Source organism: Panthera onca, chromosome C1 (genome assembly GCF_046562875.1).
Source record: "Panthera onca isolate mPanOnc1 chromosome C1, mPanOnc1 haplotype 2, whole genome shotgun sequence".
Lineage (NCBI taxonomy): Eukaryota > Metazoa > Chordata > Mammalia > Carnivora > Felidae > Panthera > Panthera onca.
The window spans coordinates 78,920,391-78,941,029 of NC_138346.1; the positions used below are offsets into that span (position 1 = coordinate 78,920,391).

The 20,639-nt window shown below is 41.5% G+C and overlaps 1 protein-coding gene across 9 annotated transcripts in view; it reads right to left on the minus strand.

Annotated features, from left to right (window-relative positions):
* Positions 1-8,300, minus strand: part of FMNL2 (formin like 2) — a 313,662-nt gene extending 305,362 nt beyond the window's left edge. For 8 of the 9 annotated variants that reach the window (XM_060626583.3, XM_060626587.3, XM_060626580.3 and 5 more), the window contains exon 1: positions 7,703-8,300. In XM_060626583.3, coding sequence (XP_060482566.1) covers positions 7,703-7,819 — 117 coding nt within the window. In that variant the 5' untranslated portion in view covers positions 7,820-8,300. The remainder of the gene's footprint in view (positions 1-7,702) is intronic. The other variant, XM_060626588.3, reaches the window with a different exon arrangement.
* Between the last annotated feature and the right edge of the window lie 12,339 nt (positions 8,301-20,639).

Consider the following 20,639-nt stretch of genomic DNA (forward strand, 5'->3'; position numbering starts at 1 on the left):
TGAAGAAATAACTAGAGTCTTGCATGGAGAACAATCAGCTCATTCTTGACCTACCATCCTATTTATCTTTCTATTCTCAAAGCTAATTGCTTATATAAGCATGCCAATTTGCCCTGATTATAGGATTCTTAATAAATGAATGTTGTTTACATTTCACAAGTGTATTTGAATTTCTCTCCGGGAAGCCAAGCTCATCAAGTCTTTGTAAGTGGTAAAACCAGAGATCAAAGCAAAAGGCCTACATTGAACCAACAAACAATTAAGCTTGAGAATAGAGGCCTAAGCAAAAATACAATTGATTTATTGATTTTCCTACTCCAGAAGTACACCTCAGGGCCACTGTTCACTCTTGAGCTATAATATATAGAACTTTCTCCGTCAATTTTCATCATGATTATTTGATGATCATTTCTTAAATAGTTAAATGAGTCTAAAATTCAACAGACTTTGATCCATTTCTTATTTCTCATCTTGATGCTTTCAGTTCAATCAAAGGTCTTTAAGATTTTGGGGGGAAAATTTTGTTTGTTATTTTTTATTATTTTCTTTTTAACCTCTTCTCCACTTAGCCTAATTTCCCCATAATTTTTGGTACTTCTTAAACAATTCCTTTCCTACTACACCCAATTTATCAACCCAGGCATCTATGGTTTTTTGAGGCTCCCAGGTGATGCCAATATACAGCCAAGTTTGAGGACTACCATTTCAGTTTGTCAATCCCTTCATTATCCTGCCTTCAAGCGTTCAGCGCAACTCCCAAGGGAAAAAAAAGAACAACACAGAAAAGAAGTCAGGTTCCAGAGCAAATCCTTAATTCAAGGCAGGACCTTTAGGTAACAGGCATACCTTAGTGCCCAACATGAGCCACAGGGCCAAAAATGTAAACAATCGGACACCTTTCCCAAAGCCAACAAGTTCTTAGTATAAACCAGGCACGGGCACCATTTACCCCACAAAAATCAGTCGAGAGATTACTTGCGGCTATAGCAGGATCTAAACACCTCAAAGCTTTCAGCTTTTGTAGCAACGGACAGAGGGGCTTACAAACAGCAACTCCTCAAAGAACAAAGTAGACTATATGTGAATTCCAAGTCACTAAAGCCCATTACAGGCTGCACAAGAACACCAAAAATGTGATCTGAGGAACACCTTTGGTGTGTCCTAAAAACTAGAAAAAGTTTGTTATGAGGTGACTATCTGTAAGCTCTGCCACTGGTCATGGGTTTTTGTTTTGTGTGTGGTGGGCATGAAGATGTGACTCAGTTTGTTTTATTAAGACTGTGAGCAGAAAGTACACTTCTCCTGTTTACAACAAATACCACTAAACCTCAAGTAGGAATTCCCAGCCATCCTGGCCCACATCTGTGGGCCTTCGCTGCATCACAGCTCTCTGGCCTACCAGCTCTTCCCCAGACACTGCTTCCAAATTATATCCAATGGAAACTGCATACTCCTTGGTGTTTGGTTGAAAGCTCCGGGAAAAGAGGGAAAAAGGTGACTGGGAAAGTGGGAGACCACCTGCAGTCTGTGCAGACACGGTCTTAAAGGAAAGAAAAGACAGGAGTTATCTCTGCCAGCAGTATTCAAGTAGATGAGAGCGAACCAGGTGCATGAAGCCTCTCTATACAAACCATGACCCCAAAGCCTGGGGACACAGTTCTCGTGGTGGGGAAAAGGAAGAAACATCCCCCATTCTAGAAGGGAAGAGACAGTTTGCAACTCACTCCCCCACTCCTAAGCAATTCAGTCTGTTCTTTTCTAAGGTGTCAGTGCTTTGTTCCTAAGAGGCTTCCAACTACCAGCACTCTCTTGCCAAGTGGAAAGGATCATCTGGAATCAGTGCTGCTTCTATCAGCCATCTTCATGCCACATGTTACCCGTGAGCATAAAGAAGCCCACTTCACCTTGCCCTTTAGCCCCAAGTCCTACGTATGAAAAAAAGGAGCACACTTCTAAGACCAAGCCCTTCAAGCAACAGTTTTTGTAAAGTAAAATGAATTTCCAGAACATGAGCCCACACTTTTTTCTGAAGCCCAGGAGGACTCTACGCGGCGGAAGTGGCCGGGGGGGGGGGGGGGGGGGGGGGGTGGAATCCTTCCCCACTCTCAGGTGCTAGGATTCTAGGTCTAGAAACTGCCGACAGCAGGCTCACCTCAAAGAGGGCACCACTGAAGCCAATAATGCACTAGCCAGGTCTTGGGTTTGCAAAGAACTTCCAGTCACCAGCATTCTTCATACAGCTTCTGTGTGAGCAACTCTAACGGAGAGCTCACTGTTCATTTCTTTGACAACTCTAAATGTTAATATACTTTTCCTTAAGCTTAGGGGACTTTCAGTCAATGACCCTGGAAATTCTACTCTCTAGACCACACGGAATACAGCTAAAACACAGTCCTGCACAAAGCTCTTCAAAATGCAAAGTCAGCTGATGGAGCACAGGATGGTAGATTCTGGAAATTTTACACTTTCAAGTGCTAGCATCTAAAAAAATCTCCTATCTTAATAGTTGTGTCAAATTTTTTTTTTAATTTTTTTTTTTAACGTTTATTCATTTTTGAGACAGATAGAGACAGAGCATGAACGGGGGAGGGGCAGAGAGAGGGAGACACAGAATCGGAAGCAGGCTCCAGGCTCTGAGCCATCAGCCCAGAGCCAGACACGGGGCTCGAACTCACGGACCGCGAGATCATGACCTGAGCTGAAGTCGGACACTTAACCGACTGAGCCACCCAGGCGCCCCAGTTGTGTCAAATTTTATTTCAACTTACAGAGGAAGAAAATCAAGGACCAGAGGAAAGATTTTAACTTGCTCAACCTGGTGCAGCAGATTAATTCTAGAAACTAGGTCTCCTGCCTCCCAGGCCAATGCTATTTGCTAAATGAGAGGCCACCAGCAAAAGTAATTCTTATCGCCTAAGGACTTAAGGGCATGCATACCTTTTCTTCCCAAAGGTCATCAGTTTGTGTTGCTGCCAGCCTCTTACTGGAGTCAAACATTTGTATTCAGATAATAACCTCTGATTGATTTCTGTACTGGATATCCAAATATACTGGCATTATGGGAGGTGGAATGCACCCCAATAAGAAGCATATATTCCCAACTTTGGTGAAATAAAGCGGCTCAGTGATAGTACCTAGGATGAGCTAGAATGGCTCAAAGTTACAACGCTCCACCCTGCCCCCAGCCCAACTTCTCTACCTCCTTTCCGTAACAGGAGAAAGGATGTGAGAAAAACCAGCAAGCATCTGACGATGACCTAACTACACTCTCACCCATCCATCTGCTCAGCAGACTGCATGGCAAGAGCTCTCCTTGGAAGTGGTTAAAAGAGAACAACACCTTGCAAAGGGAAATAAACGTTAAAACTTGACTTTCCTTGTCCTTTCACAAGTAATTACATTCACAGTATATGCATGGCACTGACAGATTGTCTCTCCTCTGATTTGGAAATCCTAAATTCCCAACCAAGGTAGTTCAAGTCTGCCTCGATAGAAAAAACCAAAGAGCACACTTTCAGACCAAATCAGTATTTAACTCCATGCCTGAAAAATGGAACGGCATAGTGAGGATGCCAAAATGTTTGACATTGAAAATAAAACATCAAGCGCACCTCACAGCGGTCACTTCTAAGACATTTTTGTCTATTTTATACAGCTTGAAACTTGCATTTATCAGATTTAGGGATTTTTTTTTTTTTTCTTAAACAGCTTTACTGCTAGCTCCAGGCATTTTCCCCCTTTCCAGTTCAAAGGCCTCAGGAAGTATAATATAATATGGGGTGGGGGAGAGGGGGCAGAGAGCCCAATCTGGATTAAAAATCCTAGATCAGTTATTCCATATCTGTAGGACTGTGGGAAACTTAGGTAATTTTATTTCCAGAATGATTGTGAGGATTAAATGAATAATGTAAGCAAGGCGGGGGGGGGGGGGGGGGACTCATAATAGGTACTCAGAAAACGTTCCTACTTCTTCCTAAAGCAGAATGACTATGTTCAACCTCAGGGCAAGAAGGAAAAAAAACTGGAAAGAAATCCACTCAAATTATTCACACACCCAAGTAGTTCTCAGTATCAGACATAACACTGCCCTAAACCATCACTTTCTAATCCGTCTTTTTGAATCTGTTTGCACAGCAGCCTGATATCTGATATCACACAGAGATATAGCAGCTAGGATAGAGGGCTTAAAATTATCCTCTCCTCTGACATTCAAAGAACGAATCCGACAGCTCCTTGACAAAGGCATTAGGGAACTTATATTTTATTTGTAAACAATGACTTCAAGCCAAAAATTAGTGAATGGTACGGAATGTCTAATGTAGAAAAAGGTGTTCTTGGACAGAGACCATCAATTCTTCACCCCACCCCAAAATAAACTTCATAGCGTCATCTTTGAAAATAAAGGGCAGAGGAGGGTGTATGTGTATGTATGTATATTTCCAACATTTAGGCAATGTTTAATACAATGAAGAGCGACATGGATATTTAATTATAAATGTGTAGGACCCAAAAAATACATACACACCAATGTTACCTGTAAAATATGTGACATACACACCCTAAAGGAATAAAAGTAGATGACTGAGTTTATGAAATACTTCTATCCAACAGTTTAACAAAAACATCACACACGTATGCACAAAGGCACATCACTTTACTGCCCTATCTGAAAGGTAGGTACAAAGATGCAAACAGTTACATGTATACAAGGAGTAATGTTTTCCCAGAAATACATTTTATAACTACTATGACAGTGCTGAAGACAAGCTCAAGAAGGAGAGAGACTCTCCTTAGGAAGATTAAGCTCCTAAGATTTGGATCCAATTTTTACTAGTCTTTAATTACAGGAAGTTCAGGAATTCAAATCTATTTCAAAACTTTTCCTATAAAAATTACTATTTTTTTTAGTTAACCCCTCCACTGATCTTAATTCCACAATCTCTAACTCTCTCCTTTCCTCTTTCCATTCATATCTATTAGTTTTTTAGAGTCATACAATGTAACTTAGACTGATGAAGGGGTAAGGAAACAGTCTGAGTAGGTTTGGTCTCAAGATTTTCCAGAAATAGATGGACTTGTCATTTTCATTTTTATTTACTCCTTCCCAATGCTTTAAGTATTCTAGAGCTTGAGTGTAATTGTTTTCCATGTCTGAACTGTCTCATTAATTATTGACGTAAACCATACTTACTTACAATGAGGTGCTTGTATACTTTCCCATACAGTACTACTATCCAGTTTTCCTCCCAAATCACATATATGATGTTCATCATATAAGGAAATAAGTCTAGTATCAATAATGCCAATATGATTCCCTGTGCCACAGGGTAAAGAATTTTCTCCACATATGTACTTCAAAATATGCCACCTAAAATTTATCCTTCTACCTTGATCTCTAGAATTAAATGGTTTGAGTTGACCACTTAAGCAATTCACAAAGAAAACCAAAGTTGAGAGCATCACATGTATAACTTCAGGGAAAAAAACAATTATCTTAAGAGAAATCACCTTAACTCTGGACTTCCATTAGCGCATAAAGAGGACACCTTTTAATTCCTCTTGTAGGTTTCCAAATAGCAGCTAGAGCTGACTAGGGGGAGTTACAATAAACACATTAACGTCCAAGTGCATCACCAAAAAGGCAGTCCCCAAGCTGAGACTTCTCCAAAAGCTTTGTCTCTATTCCGAAAAGGTCAGCCTGATATTTTTTGGTTTCGTTTTTTGTTGTGAGGTGCTTAAATATCATCAACAATTAAGAACCACATCCAGCAATTGTGTGTGACACACAGTAGAGTAAAAGTAACCACAACAACCAACCATTGCCCCAAGGAGTTTGTGATGCAGAATCATAAAAGTGACATACTAAGTCTGTGACTGCTAGACTTAAGAGTAACACAAATCCACCATGCTAATGATGAAACATTTTTTCTAAAGATTAATTCATATCATGTGTTATTAATCAACAGCATAACTGAAATCTCAGGCAAAACACGCTATCCCAATTGAGCAGAACTTAATTGCATTATTGTGATCTGGTTTTCCTGTGTCACTGGCCCTTCCATTTCCAGTATACACGTACATACACACAGCACCACAGGATGAAAAGACAGAAAGCCCAGAGCTAGGAGGTAAGAACCATCTGTCTGGAAGGAAGAGGATTTTGAATAAAAACGTTTGTCCCTGGAAAGACAGGTCAAGTATGCACCCAGGCTGCCTTGAGAAGTAATTAAGCCTATGCTGTTTCATTTCAGTGTGTCCCATCTTGCACAACGACGGGAGCAGCTGTGGGAGATCACAGAAGATGCAAAGCAAGACAGGCGGCCTCATCTATCTCCCGACTGCCACACCAGACTTTCCGGGTGGCGTGAAAAAAGCTTTTGCCCTCTGTTGTCTCGAAGAGCACAAAGCTAACCTAGCCTCCAGAACGTTATACCCCCTGTCAAACCTGCCCTTTTAAAAGGCCTGAAGAAAGGCAAATTTAAATGTCCCGGTGTTCAGACTCAGAACCCTTCCCAAAGTTAGGAGGTTACACACCAAACACCCGCAGGCACACGCAAATTTGACTGCCTTGAGCACAAGTTTCTCTTGCTGCCTAGCCTCTTAGAGTTTAGAGGTAACTAGCTAAGAAAAGGTAAATGTACAAGTGTAAGGAATAGGAACGCGTCGGATCTTGCCTGTTTCCCTTCCAACATCCCTTTAAGGAGGCTGGGTCACTAAAAATCGGAAGTCTGGGGACCAGCTGTAGTACAGACTCTGGCTGGGTCGAGGGGGAGGCCGCCACACCCTCTGGAGCTCACAGCACTGACAAGCTGTGGTTGGGAGGGGCTCAGAAACTTAGTCCCAGCAGAAGGGAGAAAGAAGGGAGTCTTCAGTGTCTTGGATTTAAAAAGCTAAAAGCAGACTTCAAGAGGGAGCCGGGGATTTTGCTGTGTGTGCCGGGGATTGGGGGGGGGGGGGGGGGGAGGGAAGGGGTCGACCCTGATGTCAGAACAGCTCGAAACACGTCCCCGCAAAACTGCACATTCTTGTGGTTTAAGGTTTAAGACCAAAAGGAACGAGCTGAGGCAAAGCTGCTCTCCCGCCCGGGTTTCAGATCCCGCCCCTCCCAGCTTAGGGACCCGGGCGCCGCACTGCCGCGGGTTTCCTTATCTTTCCCTTTCGGGCCAGCTCCCCACGGCCAAGCCGCTACGTCCGCCTCCAAGTTCGCCTTCGCGCGCCACCCGCTGCCGGCCACATGCACCCATCTGCCCGGGACCCCGCATGCCGGACGGTCCGCAGGGACTCGGGGGGTGCGGGGATTTGGGGTTTTGTTTTTTTGTTGTTGTTGTTGTTTTTTGTTTTTTTTTTTTTTTTTAACAAAAAGCCTTAGCGGCACGCCACCCCCTTCTCCCCGGCCCGCGCCACCTTCCCTTCACGCCCACGCCGCACCTCCCCGGCACACGCGCTGCGTGGTGCTTCTCCCGCCAGACAATGGGCTCTGGGCTGGCCAGGCAGCCCGCCCCGAGCCCCCGGCCCCATCCCGGGACCCCGAGAGGGCTGAGCGCGGGGGCTGGAGGGGAGCGGAGAAGAGTAAGGCTGGGGAGGCCACAATGGGGAAGGTGGGCGCCTCCCCCTTGGGACAGGAGGCTCGCTCCCGGCGCCGGGAGAAGAGGGGGCGGGGGTCAGCTGCGCCTCCCCGCCCGGAGCCCCGCCGCGCACTCACCAGCACGATGGCAAATCGCTCTTCCAGTTCACCTGGCTCGGGCATCGGCAGCTTCAAAGGCACGTTGTGCGCCCTGAAATCGGTCTGCTGCGAATCCATGCTCCCCGCGTTGCCCATGTTGGCTGCACGCCGGGGCCGGGGGCTGCTCCGGGCCCCTCGCGTTCGCTTCGGAAATCAGAACAGCTCCCGGCGGCCGGCTCCCGCCCCGTGGCGCGACCCGCCCGGCTCCCCGCTCTCGGCTGCGCCCCGGCGAGTGTGCAGCGCGCACCGCTCCCTAGCAGCGCTCCGAGCCGAGCCGCCCCCCGGCCTCCCTCATGCTCTCCACCGCCCCAGCGCCGCCCCGGCCTCTTTGCCTCGGGAGGGGTCGTCAGGGCGCCGGGCGCCTATCTGCATGTTGCTCCTCTGGCACGCCGCCCCCTGCCTGCGATCGCGGCCAGCTGGCGCGTGCGTCCTCGGACTCGGTCTTGCGCCGGGCCGCGGCCGCCGCTGACACTTGCAGCCCCCGGCCGGCGAAAACAACGCTCTCTCGCGAAGCACCTCGAGCAGACAAATGCGGCTCGGCGCTCCCGACACAATGCCCCCCTCGCCCGGCCCCCGCCCCCGGCCCGGCCCCGCCCACTCGCCCCGCGGACTGCCGGGACGCGTAGTTTCTGCCCAAAGTGTCCGCACAGCAAACCCCGCCCGCTCTGGAGAGGGCCGAGCTGGGTTAGGACCGCTTGCCGCAGAGGCAGTGTGCACGCTTCTGGCTGCAGCTTACGTCCCTTTAGACCCCTCCTCACTCCCACGGTAGAAATAACCACCTCGTCTACGTGGGTTCTGAGACGTAGAAGGCACACCTGACAAGTGAATGCATGATCCAATCAACCGGTGATTGAACGCAAGCATTCTGATTTAAATTTCAGAAGCTTGTTACTGTTCAAAAGGCTCTAGCTTAACAGGTGGCCTGAAAGGTATTGGCAACGTCCTGCTTCATGAATTGGGGAGTGGGTCCGTGGGTGCTTATTTGATTGTTCTTTCTTCCTTATGTAAATCATTTTTGTGTGATTGAAATGTTTTCTAAACAATTACATACTTGTATGGGTTTTCTTTATAAATATCCGTTATAGTTATATGTATATATGGTCAGACGCTAGAAGTTGGAAGAGAAGGATTCAGTTCGATTCAAAACACCGGTCAATAGCTATTATGTATGGGTTACTGGGTTCCTTCGTGGGAGAAAAAGAGGATTGCTCCTGCTCCGGAATACTTCACAGTGTAGTGCAGGAGAAATTTTACACAAATAACCATATCTCATGTGAGATAGAAAGGAGGACAGAGTATTTGGGGAGGCTTGGGAGGTGGCGTTTGGCTGTAGCTACCTTATTCCTCCTTAGCAGTCTTGTTCCAGGTGTTCTACAAAGAAGATTGGACCCAGCCTTATCTCTGGGATGCTTTCCAGATTATCACTATCCGACATTAAAGCAGTGGAAATAGAACCAACCTTATAAACACGACTTTAACCAGGTGCCCATGTCGTAGATTTCAAGGGCATCCACCTGGTTGACTTGTGGCTGAACAACTGTAATTCGTTCTTTCTGCGCTTGGAGCCGTGTTTCTTAATCCTGGTTTATCAGATTCACGTGGGGAGCTTGTTGTGGAAACTCCACACACCTTGGACCCTGCCTGTTCAGAATTTCCCTGAGCTGAGAGCTGGAGCATGGACAGGTGTATTTTTAACAAGCTCCCCAGGTCATTCTGATATGCAGCCAAGGTTGTTACCCTGTTGTTAAAAAGCAACTGCTTCTGGAGAAGGTAACACACCAAGACTAAACATCAAGGACCCCATTTTTCATTTAGCTTTATAAAGCCCAAGATACCTTGAGCATAGTAGATGTTCAATGACTATTTGTTGAATTGACAAATGGGTTTCACCAAAAGCCTATGGAGCAAATACACACATAAATTCTTCATGTGTGGGTATCATCTATTAAATAAATGGCTTCTGGTCTTTTTAAAAAGAAGGAAGAGAGGATAAATAAATTCAAATTAAAAGTCTGAATAGATGCAACCTGTATTTCAAAACTATATTGTATCAAAGTTAACGGTAAGCATGTTACCCATCAAAGAAAGAAAAACAGGAATATAGATACATACACATACCCCAACTAGTGAAAATGAGTGAGAAAGAAAAGCAGTTAGTTCAAACCAAGTGAGACATTTCTGACCCACAAATGTATTTGTTTTCTTTCCAATCTCTAGACATATACTTTGGATCTGATTGACACAAAATCAGCCCACCCAGGGGGTTGACCGTCTGGATGGAGAAGCTAGAGTTCTTTTCTGCACTTGAGAAATCCTTTTTTATTACATTTATGACTCCCTCTGGCCATATTTCTGCCAGTAACCAGGACCTTTTTCTCCCCTTAAGTCTTATCACATCTAGTCTCTCTCATAATGTCACACTTTGAGAGGAGCCAAAGGACAAAGTGTGCAAATCCATGAACCAAAAGAACTCAGCCATTTCAAGGTTTGCAATCTTTAATATTTGGTTATTATTTGTGAGTGTTATTAAATATAAAAATAAAACACTCCATTATATTATACAATTTCTGTAAGAATTTCTATCAAACAATATTTGGAGGAGGGCTCAGAGGAGGAGGAAGAAGACATTTCTTTGACTGTAACACTCTTAAACTCTCCCCACAAAATTTAAATTGGTTGACCATTTTTATTTATTTTTTTAAATATTTATTTTTGAAAGAGAGAGTCTAGGTACAAGTGGGGGAGGAACAGAGAGAGAGAAAAGGAGACACAGAATCCGAAGCAGGCTCCAGGCTCCAAGCTGTCAGCAAAGAGCCAGACGTGGGGCTCAAACTCACAAACCATGAGGTCACGACCTAGGCTGAAGTTGGACGCTTAACCGACTGAGCCACCCAGGCGCCCCGGGGTGATCATTTTTAAATATGTATTTCATTTTCTGATTATTAAGACATACGACTTGTTATAGCTGCTGTTGCAAAATACTGGCAAAAAATTAACTGTTAAAACTATCCATTCACCTTCCATGGAAAATGAAATGTTAGAACTTTATATTCTATGTACTAGGCATTTGCAAGTTATGCCAAGGATGGCTTGATCAGGAATTCCCCCATAATGGTGTAATTGCTTTCAAAGAAGCTCTTCCATCATTCAAAACAAATACTCCTCCTACAAGGTCAGCTGAGTTTCATTGGTATCTCAAGTTTTAAATGTAAGGAAGTGCTCTATAGCTAAATTCACTTAACTTCTTAAAAAGGCACTGGTCTAAGAAGATTCTCTTTTTTTTTTTTTAATTTATTTATTTATTTATTTTAACGTTTATTTATTTTTGAGACAGAGAGAGACAGAGCATGAACAGGGGAGGGGCAGAGAGAGAGGGAGACTCAGAATCTGAAACAGGCTCCAGGCTCTGAGCTGTCAGCACAGAGCCTGACGCGGGGCTTGAACTCACAGACCGTGAGATCATGACCTGAGCCGAAGTCGGACGCTTAACCAGCCAAGCCACCCAGGCACCCCAGAAGATTCTCCTTGTGTGTATAATTAAAAGAAATGAGACAAGCACCCTACGATAAACAAAGCCATCAATAGCCCTGAATCAAAACTGTGAAACAGTGATAGCTGGGATTTTAGAGTGATTGCTTTATGTCAATTTACATCCACAAGAGTCCTGAAAGATTTATCTATCTATATTTATTTTTTTAAATATTTATTGAGCGCCTACTATGAACCTGATACTCCCATTGATTTTAAACAAAGTGTAAACATGGTTTATTCAGTTTCCAAACCCAAGTAGTGATGGCTTCAATAATATATTCTCATTAAACTTGAAATCTTGAAAAAGGTGGATGCTAGTGTTAGTGCAGCAACTTAGGAAGGCTAGGACCAGTATTTCTGTGATGACTTGGTCTTTCCTACATGCTTACAAAATCGCTGCTACAGTGCCATGAATCAAGGATGTGCTCGGGACAACTAGTGGGGAAGAGGTGATTTCAGGTCTGTTCAGAGGTCTGTTCCTTTTATCAGGAGATCAGAAGTCCGTTATTCCTCATGTTCCAGAACTGAATGGGACAGTCATCCCTTGCTACAGGAAGACCTGGGAGACTGAGATAAAACCTGGGGAGGGTCACATTTCCTCAACTGGATAGAATCAAGGTTCAGATAAAAGGTAAAGGGAATAGACATGAGTAAGAAATGGGGAGACAGCAACATCTTCTAACTCCTACCCCCACATTTCAGATCTTTAAATACGACTTTATATTTGCATAGGACTTCATATTCTACAAAATACTTTTACTTGCTTGATCTTATTTCATCCTGTCAATACAACACAAGGAATTTAAAGCTCAACAAGGTGATTTTTCCCTAGTTTATACAAGTGACAGAGTTACAAGTTATGTATTTTGATTTCCAAACCAGTATCCTTTCTTCAAAAAAAAAAAAAAATAGTTCTCTTAGGGCAGCTGGGTGGCTTAGTCAGGTAATTGTCTGACTCTTGATTTTGGCTCAGGCCAATGATCTCACAGTTCATGAGATGGAGCCCTACATCTTGGGATTCTCTCTGCCCCTCCTCCTCTCTCAAAATAAATAAATAAACTTTTAAAAAGTAGTTCTCTAAAATTATCATTTAGAGTTAGAAGCATAATGAGATTTCTGTTTCTGATCAAGATAGAGTAATAGGGACCAGACTGAATTTGAAAGTAATAAAATACAGGACAAAATATATTAAACAATGTCCCTCAAGAGTTACGTGAGATAGAAAGAGTATTTGGGGAAGCTTTAGAGATGATCTTTGACTGTAGCTATCTTATTCCTCCATAACAGCCTTGTTCCCAGTGTTTTACAAAGAAGAATGAATGCAACTCTATCTTCTGGGAGGCAATGAAAAAAATGAAGTGAACCCTACAATCACTCCAGCTCACTTCCTGGAGAGTTTTTAGATCACGGTGCACAGAGAAGAAACCCAGACTGGGCCTACCGGAGTCCCTGACTTGAGAAGGCAGAGGTGAGAGTCCAGAGAACCTAAGAAGGCTAGTGTTCTCAGGATAGAGTACTGGGGGAAAAAAAGCTGCAAGAACTCCAGATGTCTGAACAGAACAGAAAGGAACTTCCTCAACTTGATAAAAGGCATGTACAAAAAAACCTACTACTAATATCATAATTAATGGTGAGAGACTAAATGCTTTCCCCTAAAATCAGGCAAAAGGGAAGAATATATGTTCTCACCATTTTATTTATTTATGTTTATTTATTTTTGAGAGAGAGAGAGAGGGAGAGAGAATAAGCATGGGAGGGGCAGAGACAGAGGATTCAAAGCAGGCTCCACACGGACATCAGAGAACCCGATGTGGGGCTCAAACTCGTGAACCATAAGATCATGACCTGAACCAAAGTCAGATGCTTAAAGAACTGAGCCACCCAGGTATCCCTGTTCTTAGCATTTTAATTCAACATTGTGTGGGAGGTTCTAGCCAGTGTAATAAGAGAGAAAACAAACAAACAAAAAGCCATCCAGTTTTGAAAAAACGAAGTAAATTGCCTTTGTTCACAATGACATGATCTTCTATGTAGAAATTCTTAAGGAATCTATAAATTAGTAACTGGAACTAATACGTGAGTTTAGCAAGGTTTCAGGACACAAGATTGATATATGAAATTAAAATATGGGGACGGGCAAAATGGGTTCAGATTTCCAGTTACGGAATGAATAACTCATGGGGATGAAAGGTATAGAGAATATAGTCAGTGGTATTTTAATAGCATTGTAGGGTGGAAAAAATGTTATATGCTATAACTATACAGCATGAAACTTTCAAAAATTTAAATTATGAAATACCATTTATGATAACATCAAAAATATAAAAACATAAAACATAAAATTTCTCCTTTTGCCAGGCATAAATATGGCAAAAGATATGCAAGACCTGTACACTGAAAACTACAGTATACTGTGTTCATTGGTCAGAAGACTCAACATTTTTAAGATGCCAATTCCCCCCGAATGGATCTATAGATTTCACGTATTACAAAACAAAATCCCAGCAGACTTTTTTGTAAAAATAGACAAGCCAATTCTAAAAATCATGTGGAGGGGCGCCTGGATGGCTCAGTCGGTTAAGCGTCCGAATTCAGCTCAGGTCACGATCTCACGGCCAGTGAGTTCGAGCCCCGCGTCGGGCTCTGGGCTGATGGCTCAGAGCCTGGAGCCTGCTTCTGATTCTGTGTCTCCCTCTCTCTCTCTGCTCCTCCCCTGTTCATGCTCTGTCTCTCTCTGTCTCAAAAATAAATAAACGTTAAAAAAAAAAATTTAAAAAAAATAAAATAAAAAAATAAAAAAAATAAAAATCATGTGGAAATGCAAAGGACCTAGAAGAGCCAAAACAACTTTGAAAAAGAACAACATGGGAGGATTAACTCTACCTGATTTCAAGACTTATTGTAAAGGTGCAGTAATCAAGAGAGTATGGTACTGATTACTGATATCAGGATAGACAGATAGATTGATGGAATAGAATGGACAGTACACACACACACACACACACACACACACACAAACTCACACATACGTTGACAATGGATTTTGACAAAAGTGTATTGACAATTCTGGGGAGAAATCATAGTCTTTTCAACAAGTGGTTGAAATGGTGGTTGTGGAGAAACTAAATATCTACATTTGAAAAATGAACTTCAGTATCTACCCCACACCATCTGAAAAACAACTCAAAATAGACAAGAGACCCAAGTGCAAAAGATAAAATTAAAAAGCTTCTAGAAGAAAATGTAGAATAGAAAAATCTAAAAGATTTTTTAGAAAAAACAGCAAGAAAAAATTTGATAAATTAGACTTCATCAAATTTTGCAACATCTGTTCTTTGAAAGATGATTAACAGAATCAAGACCTACCACAGACTAAGAGAAAAATGTGAGTAAATTGTATGTTCAATAAAGGACCTGTACCCAGAACACATAAAGAATTCTTATAACTCTATAAAAAGAAAACAATGGACAAAAATTTTAACAAACACTTCACACATGGAAATACATCCATAGCTTCAAGCACATAAAAAGCTGTTCAACATCATGCCTTATCAGGAGAATGCAAATTAAACCCACAATGAGATACCATTACACATCAATTAAAATGGCAAAAATTAAAAAGACTGACCATACCAAATGTTGGCAATGATGTGGGACAGCTAGAACTCTCATATGTCGCTAATGGGATTGTAAACTGCCACTTTGGACAAGACTTTGGAGTTTTTTTTTTTAATTTAAACATTATGCCTACCATGTGATCTAGCCATTCTGCTCATAGATATTTACCCAAGAAATATGAAAGCATATGTCCATACAAATGCTTTTACATAATGTTCATAGAAGATAGTGTCCATCAACAGATGAAACTGGTATATCCACAGAATGGAATACTAATCAGCAATAAAAAAAAGTATGAACTACTGAGGCACCCAGGGGCCTCGGTCAGTTAGGCATCTGACTTGGGCTCAGGTCATGATCTCATGAGTTCGAGCCCCGCATCAGGCTCTGTGCTGACAGCTCAGAGCCTGGAGACTGCTTTGGATTCTGTGTCTCCCTCTTTCTCTGCCTCTCTCCCACTTGTGCTCTGTCTCTCTCTCTCTCTCTCTCTCTCTCTCTCTCTGTCAAAAATAAACAAACAACATGGTTGAATCTCAAAATAATTATGCTGAGTGAAATAAGCCAGGCAAAAAAACTGGACATATTGTATGACTTTATTTATATAAAATTCTAGAAGATGCAAATTAGTCTATATGGACAGAAAGCACACTAATGTTTGTTTGGGAAAAAGAGACAGGGAGAATTCCAAAGGACCAAACAATGCTTTTGGAGGTATGGATATATTCATTAACTTGATTACAGTGCTGACTTCATGAGTATAGACATATGTTAAATATATCAAAGTATAAACTATAAATATGTATAGTCTATTGTTGGTTAGCCATAGCTCAGTAAAGCTGTTACAAAAAATAAAAGTCAAGTCAATAATTTTCTCTCTCCTCATCCTTCAAGGAACTTAGGAACTTTAACAAATCTCTTCCCTCCTGCCTCCCATGTTAATATTGTCTATTATTTTAACTCCTCTTTATTTATTCACATTAGCCTTTAGTAGTAGTAATATTACCAGTATAGCCAATCCTTAGGTTGACCAACATGCTTAGAAATTCACTTGCTTTTTTCATTCTCCTTTTTTCTTCTGGATTTATATTTCATTTTCCTAAAGAACAATCTTTAGTGTGTCTTTCAGTAAGAGTTTGTGAATGACAAAATTATCTAACCACGTCTTTTTTGCCCGCACTCTTGAATAGTTTATTTGGTTGTAGAATGTCAGGCTGAAAGTTCTTTTCCCTCTCCATCTAAAGACATCTTTCCATTATCTCCCAGCCCTCATCGTTGGTGATGAGAAATCTACTGTCCCTGTAATTGTGATTTCTGTTTAAACACAGATATTGTGTCATTTTCTTTCTGGTTTCCTTACTCATGGAGATTTAAACATCACTGACGATATTTTGGTAGAAGCTCTAGTTGAAGAACTTTCTAGTAGAAGTTCCAGTTCTTTGCCAGGTCTGCCTGTTTCCTTTTATTTATTATTTTTTAGTCTTTTTTATAATGTTTTTGAGTATAGTTGACACACGATGGTACATTAGTTTCAGGTGTACAACTTAGTGATTCAGCAAGTTCTATGTTACACTATGCTGGCTGCAAGGGTAACTACCATCTGTCACCATACAGCACTATTACAATATCATTGACTTTACTCCCTGGTTGTTCTTTCTTAATAGTGCTCTATTCCATCATTCTAAAAGATTTGGGGAAGAGAGAAAAAAATAGATATATATTCTGTTCACCATTTTGATAGAAACCTATCATCTGCTTCTTTTGTGTTGGTTTGTTTTAATAGGCATTAGGAATTTTATTTTAACTATATCTTCATTAAATAATGCCACCTTTATAATTTAAAAAAATTTAGTAGGTTCTATCATCTCCAACATTGTTCCAGGAATCATTAACTATTTTTAGGCTTTTATTTTATTTATTTTTTAACGTTTATTATTTTTTTTATTTTGAGGGAGAGAAAGAGAGAGAGAGAGAGACCGAGTGGTAGAGGGGCAGAGAGCGAGCGAGAGGGAGAGTCCCAAGCCAGCTCCCTGTTGTCAGTAGAGCCCAATGTGGGGCTCGAACCCATGAGCTGTGAGTTATGACCTGAGCCGGAATCAAGATTTGGACACTTAACCAACTGAGCCACCCAGGCATCCCCACTATTTGTAGGCTTTCAAATCCCAGCTCTTATTTGACTCTATCTCTGCAATTCCACCTCCTTTAGGCCCCACAGTATACACCATGTCACATAAACATATCTTCAAATTTGGTAAAAATCCATCTGGGTCTTTTTATTTTTCTAAGATTTTATTTTTAAGTACTCTCTATTCCCAACATGAAGCTTTAACTCACAACTCCGAGATCAAGAGTCACCCATGCTCTACTGACTGAGCCAGCCAGCTACTCCCATCTGGGTCATTTTTGAATGATATGGAAATAGTAACACAGAAACTTAATTTCACTTATATAAGTTTAATATGCACTTGTTTATATACATATATATATATATACACACATATATATACATAAAGAACATACTGAAACTTTTTTCAAAAGAATGAAAATAAAAAGAATAAAAAAAGCTAATATACTAAAAAGGTATATCTCTATAGAAATCAAAATACATGAAGGAAGGAAGAAAGAAAGAAAGAAAGAAAGAAAGAAAAGGGAGAAAGAAAAGAAGGAAGGAAGAAGGTAAGAAAAGAAGGGAGAGAAAGGCAAGCAGGCAAACAGGCATCACAAAACATGGATAGCCTGGTGTGAAAAGTCAAGTTCAGACTATTTTTTGCCATCCTCTCCCCTCTGTCACCTACTCTCTCCCTTCTTCCTGCATTCCTGTACTGGATTACCTCCTCCAAAATCCTCCTTAACAACCTACTTTAAAAATGATTGGATGGCCAGGTCTTAGCCTGTGATACCAACAACAATGGCAACAATGAAGGAATGTGCTGCTGACCTGTAGTGTCTGCTTTTATTTCAGGGAGTCCTCCAGCTTCCCAACTTAATATTAACTGTCATCAAGGAGGCCAGTGTTCCTAAGCCCGGCTGCGTGGGAAGCCCAGGGAGCCCCATCCACACCGGCCTGCTCTGCAGATAAACACAGAACTCACAGCCTCCATGGCTATCCATCTGGCACCTTTCAACAGCTTCCAAGCCTGAGAAAACAAACCCTTTAAAAAAGGTTTTTTTAAAACAAGAAAGCCCAAAGGGGGCATTTTTGTTTCCGGCTGCAACCATTTCAACCAGAATAAACGGCACAGGGAGAATAAGACAGAGAATGAGTTGGATAGAGTAAAATCTAGTTCCACAGATGTATACTACACATAGAGCACATCTAAATTTACAATTTTATTTACTTTTCTCATTTGCCCTTTGGGAGAGTTACTTTTTAGGGAAGAACCATAGATTTCTTTCTGATCACAAGAAAAAAGGAGGCTTATCATCCTGTAAGAGGCAGTCAGCCTTTCAGAAATTTGTCTTTTCCTCCCTCTCTGGCTCAGCCCAAATATATAAAAAAATTGCTCTTTTTTGACCTTAAGAGAAGAAATTTTCACAAACCCATGATTATTCTGCCTGGTGAAATTTGAATTCCTGGACTTCCAACTTAAATACTGAAGGCCAGTATCATGGTAAGAGCAAGTGCTAAGTGGATTTGACACCAGCTTCTCTTGCTTACTGGGTGATCATGGGAAAATTCATTTATCTCTTCAAGCCTCAATTTCTGCATTTATTAATTTTTTAACGTTTATTTATTATTGAGAGACAGAGAGAGACAGAGCATGAGCATGGGAAGGGCAGAGGGAGGAGGAGACACAGAATCTGAAGGAGGCTCCAGGCTCTGAGCTGATATCACAGAGCCCAAAGCGGGGCTGTAACTCACATACCTCAAGATCAAGACCTGAGCCGAAGTGAGACGCTTAACCGACTGAGCCACCCAGGTGCCCCTCTGCATTTATAAAATGAAAGTAAATACTTACACCACCCATTACTGTTAAGATTAAGGGAAATAACTTATGTAAACCAACTATCAAAATCATGCCTGATGTACGGTGAGAGTCTCAATAAGACACATTTTCCTCCTTATGCTCTTTTCTTCAAGATGGTCATGAATTTAATCTCGGGGTTATTCATAAGGCAATAACAGCTTCTGAGTACCTGAATGGGTAAAGAGAAAATACGTAAACACATAGTACTCATTTTAGGTAACGGGAAGGTATATTTTTTTTTTAATTTTTTTTTTTTATTTATTTTTGAGACAGAGAGAGACAGAGCATGAACGGGGGAGGGGCAGAGAGAGAGGGAGACACAGAATTGGAAGCAGGCTCCAGGCTCTGAGCCATCAGCCCAGAGTCCGACGCGGGGCTCAAACTCACGGACTGTGAGATTGTGACCTGAGCTGAAGTCCGACGCTTAACCGACTGAGCCACCCAGGCGCCCCAATAGGAAGATATATTTATATAAAATAGAACATGCTTTGGTTTACAGCCCATGAGTGCTTTCTTTTCTTCCAATGATAAAGCTCTATTCTGGTGACCCAGTACAATAGTAATTGAAAAATTTAATACCACTGGCAAAGGAATCCAAACTATTTCCCAAACCTGTCTGATAAGATTCACCTGGGATGCTTATTGAACTTGCAGATTCCCACGTGCCTTCCCTAGAAACTCTAATTCAGTAGGTCTAGGGTGGGCCTGGGAATCTGTATGTTTAACAAAAACCCCAGATGGTTCCTATTTTAGGCAAGTTTAGGAAACACTGATTAATTACTCGGGACTTGGGAAATGACTCATCTGCAATTAAGCAATAATGCCTCTGCTTAAGGAACAATGCCAAGTTATTTTAAAGCCATTGAATAATTATATACACTGCTCTAAAAATTGAATTAGCTATTATTTCAATCAGAGGGATTGTTCCATTTAGAATACATTTACACAAATTTTTAAAGTTTTTTTTGAATGTCACTACTTTTTCACATTTGTATTTGTTGTGCTTTTTACGTTTTGGGAGAGGACAAAGCATCATTGTATAAATTGTCCGTGACTTATCCAGAAGAGGATTTGTCAGGTGTCCAAATTTTGAGGAGGAATTTTGGGTATGCTGTTTTCTTCTTGCCCTCAAACTCACATTTATATGCAAAAATAGACTGAATAGATGCCAAAGATTACATTATGCATGGAAGAACTAAAATTGTCCAGAGCCACTGAATGCTACTTAGACCATTTTGCATTTTGATCTTATCAAATTATTTTACTAGCAAATGTTTGTTGTACTATATCATTCTAATCACAATCATTTTCCATACACAATTAAGATCAAAGGGAAATTCACTCGTGGAAGGAAGGGAAGAGGGCTGGGTGGCTAATTAGTAGAGCTAAAAGATCTCCCTCAAAGGATCAAGCCCTTTGCCTGCTCTGTAATCACTGGTGACAAACACCTGCAGAGTTTACCCTCCCTCAAGAGAACTGAACTCCGCTAACCTTATCCAACTCTATTAGAAAAGTGCTTACAATTGGGGCCAGACAGACTTGTCTCAGGTCCAGTTCTCATTGCCTGGTTCCTTTGTTTTGTCAGTTTTAGGGAATGGAAGGTGTTAAAATGACTTAAAAAACCATTCAAAATACTGAATTGAAATCTATGAGAAAGAAGCAAGTCACCAAAACATTGTATTTTTTTCTCTTAAGTTTCTGTTGCACTGGCAAATGATTAAAAATGGAAGTTCAAAACATTAAAAATGCAGTGAGGTTGTGGGGAATGCATAGCCCAGATTGATGCAGTGGACATGTGTTTT